Below are 17602 nucleotides of genomic sequence, written 5' to 3'. Positions count from 1 at the left end.
TAACAACAATTATTTATTTAAACAATGGCTGAATTGGTAAAATCGTAAAATATTTTCATTTCATACTTTTGAGATTAGTTTATTGCAAAATTAGAAGAAAATGCAAATTTCAAAGTGCTTTGTGTGATGAGTTAGTAATTAATAATAATTATTTATTAAAAATTTTTTTTAAATGTATGAGAAACCGTTATGCCTTAATAAGTTAACAAATAAATAAATTCATGGTCCTGGATTTAATTAGGGGAGAGTCTCCAGTTGTGAGACGGGTTTTATTTTTGACCCGTAAATTGTAAACGGGTAAACGAAATTGTAAATAAAATACACCGTTCGAAAGGTAACAGAAATACGCAACTTTTATTAAAAGAAAGTATAGTGTTTCGATGAACTCAAAAAATTTTACGATACATTTTCCGAGCACATCGCTTTTTTCAAAAAAAAAAATGTCTCCAGTTGTGAGACACTCATTAAAAATTGCTAAAATTTAATAAGTTTGACATAAAACGTTATGTCTAGTAGAAATAATTAAATATATTAATAATATATATTATTATATACTGAATAATAATATTTATTCGCCAAAATATGACTACCAAATAAACACAATTTAATAGCTTCAACAAGAGTATTAAAATGGATTTCTTCTGAATCAATTGACTTTTTTCCACTTGACATGCCCAAAAATACTAGAAAAAGAAATCAAAACAACATTTAAATAGTATGCCTGCAAAGTCGTATTTTTTATGCTGCCCAGATGGGTGTTGACACCGTCTCACAACTGGTGATATGCTGTGTCTTACACCCAGAAATTGGCGCTATTTTGAAAAAGGAAAATTAAATTATTTTCAACCGTAGATTGGAACAATGCAATATTGCATCACAAAATATAAGGAAAACACTAAAAGAAAATGCATTACATTTACCTTTTCCAATTAATTAACTTGGAAAGAAATTACTTTGCATTTATTGAAAAAACGCTTTTTAGTCGATTATCACACACAGTGTTGGTATTTATCAAAAACAGTTTATATATCCGCTTCGGCGTACACGAAAAAGTTGGCTCACATAAAAAGAAATGTTTTTATATAAACCAATCGGCTTTTTAATATTGCATGTTAAAAAAAATTGACTGTCTCACAACTGGAGACTCTCCCCTATTTTATTTTCCTAAAAAAAATTATAACACATAACTGGATCTCCTAGCTATTACCAAGTTAGGACCAGTCTAGGATAAATATAGATAGGGGATATCAATGTAGGTCACATTTCAGAACTTATTACTAAAATAATAAATAGTAAATATAAATAAATAAATAAATAAAAAATAAAATGTTTTAAAATAAACGCACAAAACACAAAATACATTCACAAAACACACAAAATGTAGACACAAAAATAAATATTAAATATAAATTAATAATGAAATAAATAAATAATAAATATAAATACCATTGACCGTTATGATTTTCGCTTTGTAGCTTTTACCATTCCACATTATTAAGGAACAATTTTTCGTATTTTTGACCACATCTGCTTTCTCTACAACACTTATTTCTTTAATCGTCGACTATTGTACCAAATAATACATTTTTATTTTAGTCCTTTGTGTTAGAAGAAAGAAAACGAGTGAATCTAACCAAATTGTCAGATAAAATAACAAAACATGACTATAATTTTGAACAACAAATCTATGAGGTTGAGTTCACACTATGTACTATTGCACATGTATGTTTTTGAGAAGATTATTCCATTTAAATTTGACCACTTTTCGAAACTAATTTTGCCCAAAATTCGTGTGAATTAATGACGAATTTTTATATAACATTTTTAAGAAATTTCCGTTAGAAATTCAATAAGAATTGTATATGAGGCATTTTACGTGAAATGTCCTAAGTTGAAATTTCAACTTCTTGAAAAAAATTGAAACTCGAGGAATTTGTTGTTCTATCAAGTAGAAATGTGACCCAAAAAATATTTTTGATTTTTTCGAAAAATTGGAGGGGGTAGAGCGGGGTCAATTTGACCAATTTTGCCAACATCGGCTACTTTGTGAATTTTTTCTGAACATACTTGTAATGGGAAAAATTTTTTAGAATATGTTTTTGAAAGGTTTTTTCGTCCTCTTTCCAATGGTGTATTTCATTTTTTAATATTTTAAAAATTTACCCTAATTTTTGATAATTTATATTTAATTTTCAATTTCCCAAAAATCGGTCCGTTTTTTTTTTAAATAAATTATTGCAAACGAAAGCTGAGGTTTTTTCCTATCGGCATGTAAATTTTCAGAATGCCCTTTTTTTTTGTTTTTGAGTTATTGAATTTCAAAGAATAAATTGCGGCGCGCAGCGTCCCGGGCGCCTCGTCTCACGCCGGTTGCCATGGGTTGCCACGCGGCTCAGTGCAACCGCGACGCAGCGCGCCGCAATTTATTCTTTGAAATTCAATAACTCAAAAACAAAAAAAAAGGGCATTCTGAAAATTTACATGCCGATAGGAAAAAACCTCAGCTTTCGTTTGCAATAATTTATTTTAAAAAAAAACGGACCGATTTTTGGGAAATTGAAAATTAAATATAAATTATCAAAAATTAGGGTAAATTTTTAAAATATTAAAAAATAAAATACACCATTGGAAAGAGGACGAAAAAACCTTTCAGAAACATATTCTAAAAAATTTTTCCCATTACAAGTATGTTCAGAAAAAATTCACAAAGTAGCCGATGTTGGCAAAATTGGTCAAATTGACCCCCCTCTACCCCCTCCAATTTTTCGAAAAAATCAAAAATATTTTTTGGGTCACATTTCTACTTGATAGAACAACAAATTCCTCGAGTTTCAATTTTTTTCAAGAAGTTGAAATTTCAACTTAGGACATTTCACGTAAAATGCCTCATATATACATATAAGAGCGATTCCACGTCAAGTGATCAAAGGGTCTTACGGTGCAATGTTTATTTTGATAATGTTTTACTCTTAAACAATTAAACATAAAAATTTGACCAAGAATAGTTTCGAAAGATTTTTTCATTCTCTTTCGATTAGAATTAAGCATTTTAAAAAAAAATTTTTGACAAAAAATCAAAATTAAATATAAATTTTAATTTTTGGGGGGGAAGGATACGATTTTTTTTGAAACGAAAGCTGAGGTTTTTTACTTAAAGGACATATATATACATATGCAAAAATGGAACTAGAATGTTTAAACATTGAAAAAAAAAAGATTTCTACTGACCGGAATGATCATAACCCGGTTTTTGGCTCCATTCGGTAGAAATCTCTTTTTTTCAATGTTTAAACATTCTAGTCCCATTTTCGCATATATATGAGGCATTCTCTAACATAAAAGCCACCCTAAAAAAATTTCTTTTTGGAAATGAATTAGGTTCAAGTATACATAAAAACAAGTATGTATAGTAGGTTTTTAGGTCTGTGTAATGCGTGGTTGCTATGTTATCAGGGGCTCAATTTTTTTCAGTATAATTTTTAAATGGCAATATCTTTTACCCATATCAATAGATTTTAAAGTTGTATAAGTGTTTTTAGTAGAGAATTTTCCAAACTTTTGAATGAAATTACTAATTATTTTTAAAAATGTAGTTTCATCAAAAAAAATAAAAAAAATTTTTTTTTTATCTCCCTCCCTCTTTCCCCCCTTTAAATTTTTTTAAAAATACCCAAAAATGTTCCTTATTTTATAAGCTTTTTATTCCTCAAAAGCCATTTTGGGACATTGAAATGCGTACAAGCTACCAGATGATTTTGTAATTTGGTGCAACTCATCAATTTTGCCCTTATTATTATAATTTTTACCATAGTGTTGTGCAGTGACTGTCAATTAGGAATTTTTAGTAAAACATATTGTTTGGAACATGGGAAGTAGGTGTTTCACATTACACTATTAAAAATTCATTATTTAAAAAAAAATCTAGACTTCAAATCTGTGTTTAATTACTTTAAAAAATACTGAATCACTATATGTATTAATTAGGGTGGTTCTTATTTTTAAAAAATTTGGAATTTTTTATGTCACCGGCCAGAATTTGAATTAAAATGCAAAAAAATAAGCTACCCACAAGAACAGCCCATTTGATAAATATTAACCCGTGCCGACGAAAGGTTAAAGTTTAAATGGGGTTTAACATGGGTTTGGTGCACTTCTGCAAACTTTGTATTATAACTTTTTTATTTCTTAAAAGTTTGACTTGGGTCTATGTTTTCCCACAGTTTTTCATACGCTGAACACGAATATGATGTCAAAAATATCTTTTGACAGCTACCGGTTGTCAAAAAGCTGTCAAATTTTGAAAATGAGAGTTTTAACGACTTTTACAATAACTTCTAAGAATAAAACGGTTTCTTGTGAAAATTTCAGTTTATATCTAGCAATTTAATACAGCTCATTTTTTTCACATTTTAATTCAAATTACAGCCGGCGACCTAAGAAATTCTAACTTTTCCAAAATAAGAACTACCCTAATATCTATTTTTCTTATTCATAACACTTCATGTGATAAGAATATCACTGCTTTTATAGAATTTCGTTAATATCCGTTGATTTTTACACAGTAAATAAATATATTTACTTTACTATTAGTTGTAATATACATATTACAACTAATATAACAACTGATATTAACGAAATTCTATAAAAGCAGTGATATTCTAATCACATGAAGTGTTATGAATAAGTAAAATACATCTTTGGCTTGGTGGAAAACTGTACCTTTCCAAGAATTCGTTATAAACAATACCATTTCAAAGTTTATTATAAAATATACCATTTCGATGAAGATCTAGAAAAGCGTTGCATTAAAGAATTTATAATGATTCACAAGCAATTAATTTAAATTATTAGAAATTTTGAATTAATACATTAAAAAGATGAACAAGAGAATATTTAAAATACCGCTTTTTAAAAATGCATAACCTTATTTTATGTCTAGCAGCAGTGTTGACAAACTTGGAAAAAAGAAAAAAACTTTTTTTTAAATTGGTATGTTTTAAAAACATTTACCGAAATGGTACAGTTTTCCACCAAGCCGACGACATATGGTGATTCAGTATTTTTTAAAGTAATTAAACACAGATTAGAAGTCTAGAATTTTTTTTAAATAATGAAATTTTAATAGTGCAATGTAAAACACCTCGTTCCTGCCCATTTTCCCGAATGAGAGTTCCCGAATGACGATTTTCCCGAATAACTATTTTCCCGATAATTATTTTCCCGAATCTATTTTCCCGAATTATTTTTTCCCGAATAATTAATTTCCCAAATTATTTTTCTCCCGAATAATTTATTTCCCGAAAATTTTTTTCACGAATTACCTTTTTTTGAATTATTGTATTCGTAAGAATTACAAAAATTAATTTTTTACGGTCGTTGCTATGGTAACATTATACCTATTTATATTATTAATTACTATTGTTTTAGACGTCAATTTTTGCTTTTTTGGAAGTTATAAGAATAATATTTAAAACATTTTAAAATGTGGACGCGAAAATAGTTCAAGACACGAAATTAATTATTGGTGGATTCATATATTTACGATCGAAAAAACCCACAGTAATCAACCCCAATACTTATTGGGATTGCAAGCGTCTTCGAGTTAAAGAATGTAATGCCAGAGCCATAACAAAATGGATTAATGGAGAGTTAATTATTATCAAAGGTAAGTTTATTCGATTATTTATATTATTGCTTTCAGTGTATTCTATATTGGTCTTATTTATGGTTATGATTCTAATATTAATTTCAAAATTAACCATTTGCAAAAATTAACCTGCGTAACATGAAATACAAAAAAGATAAAATAAATATAGAATATATATATAAAACACATAAAATAATAAAATAAAATAATAGGTCCCGATGTATGCGAACACGATCATGCTCCGAATCGAGAAGAGGCTGAAGATCTCATCGTTACGACAAATCTTAAACGGCGTGTCGAAGAACATCCGGAACGACCGCCTTCTGGAATTGTGCGAACTGAACTTGAAATGCTTGCCTCAAGCGAAGTTTGGTATGTCGATGGGACATTTAAGGTTGCACCCACAATATTCACACAAGTATTTACAATACTTGGTTCAAGAGAAGGCAATCGTAGAAATCCTGAGGCTCCAAAAGAAGTTGCATCCCTACCTTTCGTCTATGCCTTGATGACCTCTAAAGAAGCAAATCAATATGCTGCTGTGCTTCGTGCTGTTCTTCGTGGAGCAGAACGTTTTGGCATTGAGAATATTTCTCCAAATAGGATAATGAGCGATTTCGTCGGCACGGGTTAATATTTATCAAATGGGCTGTTCTTGTGGGAAGCTTATTTTTTTGCATTTTAATTCAAATTCCGGCCGGTGACATAAAAAATTCCAAATTTTTCAAAAATAAGAACCACCCTAATTAATACATATAGTGATTCAGTATTTTTTAAAGTAATTAAACACAGATTTGAAGTCTAGATTTTTTTTTAAATAATGAATTTTTAATAGTGTAATGTGAAACACCTACTTCCCATCTTCCAAACAATATATTTTACTAAAAAATTCCTAATTGACAGTCACTGCACAACACTATGGTAAAAATTATAATAATAAGGGCAAAATTGATAAGTTGCAACAGGTTACAAAATCATCTGTAGCTTGTACGCATTTCAATGTCCCAAAATGGCTTTTGAGGGGTAAAAAGCTTATAAAATAAGGAACATTTTTGGGTATTTTAAAAAAAATTTGAAGGGGGGAAAGAGAGAGGGAAATTGAAAAAAAATTTTTTAAAATTTTTTTTTATGAAACTACATTTTTTAAAATAATTAGTAATTTCATTCAAAAGTTTAGAAAATTCTCTACTAAAAACACTTATACAACTTTAAAATCCATTGATATGGGTAAAAGATATTGCCATTTGAAAATTATACTTAAAAAAATTGAGCCCCTGATAACATGGCAACGACGCATTACACAGACCTAAAAACCTACTATACATACTTGTTTTTATGTATACTTTAAAATACTTTATTTCCAAAAAGAAATTTTTTAAGGGTGGCTTTTATGTTAGAGAATGCCTCATATGTCCTTTAAGTAAAAAACCTCAGCTTTCGATTTAAAAAAATTGGTATCCTTCCCCCCCAAAAATTAAAATTTCTATTTAATTTTAATTTTTTTTGTCAAAAAAAATTTCTTTTTAATGCTTAATTCTAATCGAAAGAGCATGAAAAAACCTTTCGAAACTGTACTTGGCCAAATTTTTATGTTTAATTGTTTAAGAGTAAAAAATTATCAAAATAAGCATTGTACTGAAAACCCAAAAACTTTCACCCCCTCCCCCTCGAAAAATATTGGACTAGGCAAAAAAATATTTTTACCAAAAATCACTATCCACTAGTACTACAAAAGCCCCAAGTTTAGGCACGATTGGAGAAAAATTTTTGTCCACCTTGATGACTTGACATGGAATCGCTCATAACACAGGCACACAAAAGAAAAAAAGTGTCGTGGCCGAGACACTACAGTAGTATATTCCCATGTATTTTTGGCAGCTGAATCAGAATCTGAAGTCCGAATGCTCAAATTCGTTCTTTTTTTTAGTTATACTCAAAAAACGACTCAAAACACGAATCTGAACCAAAAAAATTAAAAAATTTTTTTGTGACATGACAATAGCATATATCCATGTATTTTTTCCGGCTGAATCCGAATTCGAAGTCAGAATTGACAGATGTGCTCAAAATTATGAGCTAAACTCAAAAAACGACTCAAAAAACCGAATTAAAATGACGAAAATGAAAAATTTTTTCTGTGACATTGCAAAAGTATATTCCTATGTATTTTTTCATGCTGAATCCGAATTCGAAGCCAAAATTGACAGATTTGCTCAAAATTTTGAGATAAACTCAAAAAACCACTCAAAAAAAGACTCAAAAAACCGAATTAAGATGAAAAAAATTTTTTATGACACTACACTACTATATTCCCATGTACTTTTTCCCGCTGAATCCGAATTCGCAGTCAAAATTGACAGATTTGCTCAAAATTTTGAGATAAGCTCAAAGAACTGGTAAAAAAAGCGATTTAAAATAAAGAAATGGAAATTTTTTGCTATGACACTACATTACAGTATTTCCATATCGGATCTCGCATTTAAAGTCAGAATTGACAGATTTATGACTGATTTGCTCAAAATTTTAAGATATACTCAAAAAACTGATAAAAATGTAATTTAATATGAATAAAGGAAATTTTTTGCTATGACACTACACTAGTGTATTCCCATGTATTTTTTCACTGTGATTCCAAAGTCAAAATTTTCAAAGTGGCTCAAAATTTTCGATTTCATTAAAAGTGCTCAAAAACATGCATGCTTGTACCTGTAACCAGGGTTTGAGTTCTAAAAAATTTTATGTCATTCTGATAATTCTAACTTCGAATTTGTATTCAGCGTATATAAAATTCATGAGAATACACTACCGAATACCAAAAAAATGAACTCTTTTGCATTAAATTAAATTTTGAGCATTTTTGGATTTAACTTAAAATTTTGAGCCAATTTAATAATTTTAACTTTGAATTTAGAAGCAGATGTAAAAACATGAGAATATACTAATGTAGTGTACTAGCAAGAAAAGTAGAGTTTCTTGACTTTAATTTTTGTAACTTAATAGATTTTCTTGTGTGTCTCAAAATTTTGAGCCATTAGAATAATTCTGACTTCAAATGCGAAATACGAGTGTAAAAATATATGGAAATACTGTAATGTAGTGTCATAGCAAAAAATTGCCATTTCTTTATTTTAAATCGCTTTTTTTATCAGTTCTTTGAGCTTATCTCAAAATTTTGAACAAATCTGTCAATTCTGACTGCGAATACGGATTCAGCGGGAAAAAGTACATGGGAATATAGTAGTGTAGTGTCATAAAAAATTTTTTCATCTTAATTCGGATTTTTGAGTCTTTTTTGAGTGGTTTTTTGAGTTTATCTCAAAATTTTGAGCAAATCTGTCAATTTTGACTTCGAATTCGGATTCAGCATGAAAAAATATATAGGAATATACTTTTGTAGTGTCACAGAAAAAATTATTCATTTTCATTAATTCGGTTTTTTGAGTCGTTTTTTGAGTTTAGCTTAAAATTTTGAGCACATCTGTCAATTCTGACTTCGAATCCGGATTTAGCGGGAAAAAATACATGGAAATATGCTATTGTCATGTCTCACAAAAAATTTTTTTAATTTTTTTGGTTCAAATTCGTGTTTTGAGTCGTTTTTTGAGTATAACTCAAAAAAAAGAACCAATTTGAGCATTCGGACTTCAGATTCGGATTCAGCGGCCAAAAATACATGGGAATATACTACTGTAGTGTCTCGGCCACGAAACTTTTTTTTTTGTGTGCCTGTGTAATTGTTATCGCAATTTTTTTTCAAAAAGTTGTAGAAATTTTTGGAAAAAAAATTTACTGTAACAGTTACATGTACAATTCCTATTGAATTTCTAGCGGAAATTTCATAAAAGTAATAACTACAATATCAGTCGCGTTTTTAATTATGGCATTTCTCCAATAAAAAATAATGCAAGTGGGACAACCTGCAAGCCTTTGCCCTATTAAGATATTTAAAAATTTTGAATTTAATCTTTTTTTTAATTTAATAACTTATAAAAAATTGTTATAAAACATGAATATATCGATTACTCAAATATCAGTTTTTAAGCTCTAAACATTAATTTTGAAGGGAAAATAAAGAATTAAATACCATTTAATTAAAACCAATAAATATTATTTGATTCAAGTAAATATTTAATTGATAATAGTCAATTAGGTTAGGTTTTTTATCTATAATATTTCATTTGTATAATCTACAATAACAACAAACAAAAAGAATCATGTGAACAATGGTTGTTGTAATGTAAATAATAATACAGGATTGAATTTTAATGAAATATATATTTTTGAGTAGTGATAAATTATCCTGAGGTGTGTACCTTCGAAACCTAACACCTAATATTTGGAAATATTACGTAATTTCTTCAAAATTTTCTTAAAAATAAGTTTGTAAAAGTGTATAACGGAACTAAGAAAAAAAACTTTTACTCCCATCGTTGCACAAACAAAATTAAAAAATGTTAAATTAAAAAAAATTAGGTGTACTACAAATGGTTGTTTCCAATTTGTAAACAACACTTTTGACAATTTTGCTATTTCGTAGATATTGACACCAGTCCGGTTTGCTCCATTTTCCCTTAATAAAAATAAATAAGTTTATTAGTGGATTCCACGTCAGTTCAACACACTTATTTTCATGACTTGTTCGGATTTGGCTGTACTTTTGTAAATTTATTACTTTTATAGTGATAAACAACTCCACCAATTATTTTTTTTAAATTTTGAAAATTACCAAAAATATGGCATTTTTAAAATTTTTGTCTTTTTTATTAAAGTGCTATAACTTTGGTTCTAATTAACCGATTTTGGATTTTAAAAAAGCATTTCTTTGGTTTTAAGTACATTTTAAGTTACAATTAATATAAAAAAAAATTCAAAAACTTTTTTTTTTGAAATTTTGAAAAATCAAAAATCCGTTTTTAAAAAAACATCATCTTTAAATTTTTTCAAAATTTTACTAAATGTTAAGGCAAATGTGCTTTACATGTCCTGTAAGTTTTATCTTAGGATCTCAAAGGGATTCGGAGTAAAAAAATAAAACGTAACCACAAATTACGAACATATGGGGCAAAATTCCTCAACTACCCAGGTAAAACAATGAATTTTCTCTAAACTTTGCTAAAATGTTACTATTAATAGTAGAAGTGCAAATATTAATTTTTTTTGAATTTGATAAAATATTTTTTGAGTATAGAGTTTTAAAATTTTGATTCTTTTGAAAATATCTTTTTTTCGATTTAATATATTTATAAGTAAAATTAATCAAATTTAAAGTATGAATAGTGATTTTTAAAGGGGTTTTCACGGGCTATAATCTGATGATGAAATAAAGTTGTTTTCTGTCAATTTGACCTTGAAATTCAAGGTCAATTTCTTAATTTCAATATACAGTAGAACCCGGTTAATATGATCCCGTTTAATACGATTTTCCGCTTGTAATGATATGATTTTTATATGCTACGGAATTCGCTCGCCGGATGGAGTCCGGGTACCTTATTATTTTATTTAAGAACAATTTTAGGCGTAAAGCGCCATCTTTATATCAAAACAATAATTTACTAGTAGGGAGATTATTAGGACCAAATTTGGAAAAGGTGTAGTCATTAACTAGGCCAAATTTAAACCTTCGTAAGTAAGTATATTGTAACAAAATAATATTTAATAACAAAAGTAAATAATATATATAAAATAATACTAATAAAGTTAATACTTGAAAATTAATGAGAATTAAGAATTGAATAAAATTAAATGTAAAAATATATATAACTAAAATGTTCGTAGAGAGCAGTTAGAATTTAATTAACAATAATAAAATAAAGAATATAAAATTAATAACAAAATAGAGAATTTAAGTACATAAAATAGCCCTAGAGTCTCGCTCAGTTGTCGTTGACCAAGTTGCCATTTTCTCCTGAGAGTCTGTAAAATAAATAAAGAAAACCCGGTGTTAATAATTAACCCTTATTTGCCTTCCGTGGCATTTAACAAATTATTCGCGAAACCGTTCTAGAATTAGTTTCCGTATTTTACGTAACCGACGATTCCCTGAGCGCACTAGAAAATTAACCATTATGCTTCTAGGGGTTAATTCAAAATTTCGGCAAGCTACCGAAATTCTTGCCAGAACAATAAAATACGTGAATTTAAATTTGATCTATTAAGTTGACTCTAGGAACACAATTTCTACTCCTGAGAGCACCCGGGATAAGAATTTGTGTCCGTCGTCACCACGGGTGGACAGAAGAGCGCCTCTGGACACCGGGGGTGGTAAGCAAAGCATTTAAAACTAGAAAATGTCTAGCAACCTTCCACGAGAGCACCCCTGGTTAGTCGCCAAACACCTGGTAAAAGAAAGTTCGTTCGACCTAAGAGCACCTGGGTAGAACGAACATTTTTCTTGTCGGCATACTACTCACAGAAGAGCACCTCTCCTGAGTATAATGCCCATGAGTTCGTACCTGTTAGGCAAGAAGAGCACCTCGAGCCATGACGGTAGACGAACTGACGATCTACGATCGTGCAGCGAGGTACCTTGGTCTCTCGTGAGCTAGAGAGACGAACGAGTATGGAAGGGGAGAGAGAGACACGACTCTGCGTGCGCCGACGTTTCTCGCTCTCTCCAATGGCTAGCGCGACGACTATGGCAATTGCTTATGCATTGCAATATACCTTCGTTACATCCCCCCTTCTTTCAAAGCGAATTTTAATGAGCGTACGAAAAGAAATAAAAATAAAAAATGTGCAACTTACGGAACCAATCTCGCATGCTTAATTAGACCAGTTTCCTTTACTATCCGGAGAACCCATTTAGCACCCGGAACAGGAATGCGAAACCGATCCGTACCTAAGGGTACTTGCACCCATGGACCACCAGGGAGACGCGCAACCCTAAATGGACGACCTTGCATCGACGTAGGCAGCGGAATTGGAAAATCCTCTGATGAACCCTCGAAGTTGGTGATATTATTGTTGAGGTCGGTCTCAAACTGCTGTTCAACGTCGATAACCTCGATGGCGTTAAGCACATTTAAATCCAAATTCGGCAAATCCTCCGTGATGTCGATAACTTCTTGCAAACTTGCAAAAAGATCGTCATAAGTTTGCGGGCAACCTTCCGACAACGTATCAAGACTAGGCTTCTTTAAAACGACCGGCGTGGTAAGTATTTCTTCCTTAATAATTAATGGTAAGGAACTTCTTTTTTTTTTAACTACCTCACTCGATTTTAAAATACAATTAACTAATTTTTTGTTTTCCTTTTTAGGACTAGCAGCAATGATGGCAATCTTCGGTTTCTTCACAGGTTTCTTCGGCTTCAACTTCACCATTTGTTTAGCAATTTTATTTTTCGCGATAAGTTTAATTTTTGAAATTGGATCCTTGTTGGTTGTGAGAATAATATCCGGTAACGTAGGTGACGGAATACGTTTCAATTGGACAATTGGAAACGCAGAATCCCTTAAAATGTTTTTAATTTTCTCCGTCTCTTTTCCACGCATTCTCTCTTCTTCTTTCTCTGCTATTTTAATCAAAATTTCCTCAAAATCTTCCTTATTAGATGAACTCGATTCACAAACTACTTTTCCCGATAACTCGACCCGGGGTGGTTTAACAAGAGGTGCTTTTAATTTCAATAAATTATTTTTTCTAGTGACCCCTTGCTCAAAACTAAGTTCGAGTTCCGATTTTACAATTTCTGAAACTTCCGGCAAATCATTATGGAAATTAGATTGAAAAACGAAATCTAATTCTTCATCAACATAATTTAAATTATCGAGATCAAAAGCATTGATTTTAATCTGCTTCCGTATTTCCATTTGAAAAAGTTTTTCCGTAGTACGAGACATCGCAACAGGTTTCTCGGAACTGAATGAATATTTCGACGAAAAATGCTGAGATTTAAGTGGAATCCTTATCTTATCTCCGGGGAGAACGGGGACGACGGGGAAGACAACGAAACGAGAGGCAGTGTTATTCTGTAGACTTTTCGTCTACAAATTTCTTAATATCTTTTATGTGCACGTGTTTGAAAATTTTTCCCTCTAGATTTTTAAGATCAAAAATTACAGGAGAAATTTTCTTTTTAATAAAAAATGGACCACTAAATTTTTCCAATAATTTTGCGCTTTTTTTTCTGCATTTTATTGGAAAGATGAAAATTTCTTTTTAATACTTTTTCACCGATAATTGGACACCATTCTCTTTTCCTCAGATTATAATGTTTTTGTTGAGAATGAAAATTACGAGCAAGATTTAAACGAACTAATTCAAGAGCATTTTGAATTGTTTTAATACGAATATTGGTATTCGTATTATCTAGGGAGTTTAAACGCGAGTCTTGGAAACCTGGTGGTAGAAATTCACGGCCGGTGGTAAGGTAGGCTGGCGTATAACCTGTAGCTGAGTGGCGCGCGGTGTTGTAGGCGAACTGCAACTCCGGTAGATGGCGATCCCAGTATGATTTCTTCTCGTCCATGAATTGTCGGATCATCGTCTTTATCACCTTGTTGACTCGTTCCACTGGATTACATTGAGGAGAATAAGGTGGTGTCAGACGGTGTGTAATACCAAAATCTTCCAAGAAATTTTTAAACTCGTTGCTAATGAATTGTCTGCCATTATCTGATACAATTATTCTTGGACATCCAAAACGAAAAAATATCTCTTTTAATGTAGAAATTAACAAAACAGTAGTCGCTTTCCTCAGAGGTTTGAATTCTGCCCACTTCGTAAATCTATCCTGGATAACACATAATATTGTGTTACCGGAAGTTGTCCTCGGAAGTGGTCCGACGAAATCCACGGATAACATTTCCCACGGATTTTCAACATTTGTAGAATGCAATTTATTATGAGCAGCTTGCTGAGAACTTTTATTCTTTTGACAATTTTCGCAGTTTCTTACATATTCAGTACCATCTCTAAGCATACCAGGCCAAAAGAAAAATTCTCCCAGACGAGCGAGAGTTTTTGCGACTCCCAGATGACCTGCAGTTGGTTCGTCGTGGACTTTTTTAAGGATGTCATCACGTTCTTCTTTCGGGATACATAATTTCCATTGTTCGTTATAAGGAGTTTCTTTGTAATCCAAGGAGTGAAGTACATGATGAAATAATCTTCCTTCTTCAATCCTGAAGTCCGGGTTTCGGTCTGGATGTTCTTGGGTTAATTTAAATTGGCGTTGATACCAGGGGCAAGATGGTAATTTATTTAATACTGAGACTTGAAGCGGCACACGAGATAAATAGTCAGGCAATCTATTTTCGATGCCTTTTTTATACCGAACTTCAAAATCCCATTGTGACAGCTCCATAATCCAGCGAGCCAAACGTCCAGAAGGAGTTTCAATGTTGTTCAGCCATTTTAGAGCCTGGTGGTCGGTGATCACGATGAAATGATAACCCTCAAGATAATGACGCATTTTCCACACACCCCATTTGACGGCTAAACATTCTAGTTCCGTTGCTGAATAATTTTTCTCCGCTGGGTTAAGAGTTCTACTGGCATATGCAATAACTACTTCTTCTTCTCCTTCATTTTGAGTTAAAACTGCTCCAAGTCCTAACAAACTTGCATCCGTTTGTAGAAAAAATGTTTTAGTCCAATCTGGACATGCTAACACCGGTGCTTCTGTAAATTTCCGTTTAATTTCGTCGAAAGCTGCCTGTTGATTCTCATCCCAATGCCAAACAGTGTCCTTTTTCAAAAGATGAATCAGCGGCGCAGTTAATTAAGAAATATTTTTAACAAAACGACGATACCACGAAATCATTCCAATAAATGACCTTAATTCTTTGATGTTTGTAGGGGGTTTAATTTCCAAAATGGCGTCCACCTTTTCTGGATCTGGATGAAGACCTTTTTCGTCGACTAAATGTCCTAGGTAAGTTAATTGTTTTCTCGCGAAAAAACATTTATCCCAATTTGGAATTAATTTGGCTTCACGTAATCTTTGAAACACTTGTTCTAGGAGATAAAGATGTTCTTCAAATGTTTCCGAGGTCACAACGATGTCATCGAGGTAAGAAAATACTCTAGGTGCGAGTTCTGCTGGGATAACTAGATCGATTAATCGTTGGAAAGTTGCTGGTGCTGCGTGAAGACCAAATGGCATAACAAGAAATTCGAAAAGACCCAAACCAGGTACTGTAAAAGCTGTAAGTGGAATGCTTTCTTCGGTGAGTTGAACTTGCCAGTATCCATTTTTTAAATCCAATGTTGACAGGTATTTTGCTCCTTTAAGTTGATCGAGTATACTGGTAATACGGGGAATTGGATATGCATCCTTCTTAGTAATTTTGTTGAGCCTTCTGAAGTCAATACAAAATCTTAATTTTCCATTTTTTCGCTTAATCATTACAACTGGAGAACTCCAGGGGCTCCTAGATTTCCTGATTACCTTCTGTTTCAACATTTCTAGAGTTTCTTGGCGCATCATTTCCTGAGTCACTGCATTTATAGGCTGGTAGCGTTGTTTAATGGGCGTATGATCTTCTAAACGAATTTCATGTTTGAGTAACGGTGTACATCCTTGAATTTCCGAGAATAGGGCTTTTTCCTTTTCCAATAATAGATCAAGAGATTTTTCTTGATCTAAATCCATTGATTTTAATCCAGGAGATCCTACTTCACATACTTCTATACGAAAAGCATTTTTAACTAGTTGGATGTCTTGGTTATTAACTAATAAAGAAAAATTTAGTTTTTTAAGCAAGTCTATACCGATTAACATAGACTGCATTAGACCAGGTAAAACGAGAAATTTATGTTTAACCATGGTTCTTCCGACCAGAATCTTCATTTGAAAACTAGTGTTCACTTTATATTGTGAACCGTTGGCTAAAGCAATCTTGATGTCCTCTAAACACGATACTCCACCCAGCTTAGCTAGACGATTTGCTGTCTCGGGGTTAATAAATGATGAGACGGCACCTGTGTCGACTAGAGCGAAGAAAGAGACATCCTCACAATTACATTTCACGAAAATTCTGGAGTCGGGGATTAGTAAGGCCGAGCTTACACCTTTTGCTCGACCTTTTTGTCGTTTCCCGACGGATGACACTTACAGTCACGCGTAAAAATATCTTCTTTCCCACAATAGGAACAGAACTTCTTTGGTCTATTGCGACACACATTACGCCGATGACCCGGTTTACCGCATCTCCAACAGTGAGTTTTCGGATCAAAAGGTACACTCACTTCTGCTAGTTGATTAGTAGGAGTCTTCTCCTGCTTATCTTCCGTCTCTAAAATATTTGCTGAACATTTAGAGTTACTTATGTGATCAATTATTTTCTAAAATCCGTCATTTAGTCACTTTTCTAATATTTGCTTTTTCATAATTGTATTTAATAAATATAAAATGAATTTAGAGTGATTTAAATTATATTAAATAAGGGACGTTTCACGTCAAACGGCCCAAAGCTGTGCTAAAAATTGTATTTAATTTAATGTTTTTAGGGTCGCTCATTAGGAATCTGAAGTCAGATTTTCAAAATTCAAAATGTCGGATCGAATATGGCGGGCGAATTTTAAAAAATTTCTTTAATTCGCTTGAGATTTTTCACGCGAGGGTTTTCGAGGTCGCTGATTATAAATCTAAAGTTACTTTTTAAAAATTCAGGCTCGAACACCAGACTACCCTTTTAAAGATATTAGAAGACTATTGTTTTTCTAAAATTAAGATTGCTATTTTCTTGGTGTAATTATTTACAAATATTTTAATTTGTCAATTCAGTAAAAACGTTATTGAAAAACGTTATTTTACTTTTAAATCGGAACCAACGGATGTTGGTTATTATTCTACTAGAAGACTATTTCTACAAAATACATCCGGTTAAAGAACAAAATCTGATTTAATTAATTTATTAATTACATCCGATTTTCTCCCAACACAATCCTCACAGAACTCCGTTGGTTAAAAGAATTTAATTTTATTTATCGTCCGCCTTTCGCGTTGTA

General features: G+C 31.6%; 1 protein-coding gene across 1 annotated transcript; it reads right to left on the bottom strand.

Annotated features, from left to right (window-relative positions):
* Positions 1–11429: 11429 nt before the first annotated feature.
* LOC122509752 lies at positions 11430–13728 on the bottom strand. The gene is made up of 2 exons (XM_043623984.1): positions 12392–13728; positions 11430–11560 (listed from the first exon to the last, which is right to left on the bottom strand). Exons 1-2 carry the CDS (start codon positions 13486–13488, stop codon positions 11521–11523), a joined length of 1137 nt encoding a protein of 378 aa, XP_043479919.1. The 5' UTR covers positions 13489–13728; the 3' UTR covers positions 11430–11520.
* Positions 13729–17602: the final 3874 nt, after the last annotated feature.

The sequence above is a fragment of the Leptopilina heterotoma genome, unplaced genomic scaffold (genome assembly GCF_015476425.1).
Source record: "Leptopilina heterotoma isolate Lh14 unplaced genomic scaffold, ASM1547642v1 Lhet_627, whole genome shotgun sequence".
Lineage (NCBI taxonomy): Eukaryota > Metazoa > Arthropoda > Insecta > Hymenoptera > Figitidae > Leptopilina > Leptopilina heterotoma.
Note: the sequence above shows the minus strand (reverse complement) of the source record. Positions and strands in the feature narration are given on the sequence as shown.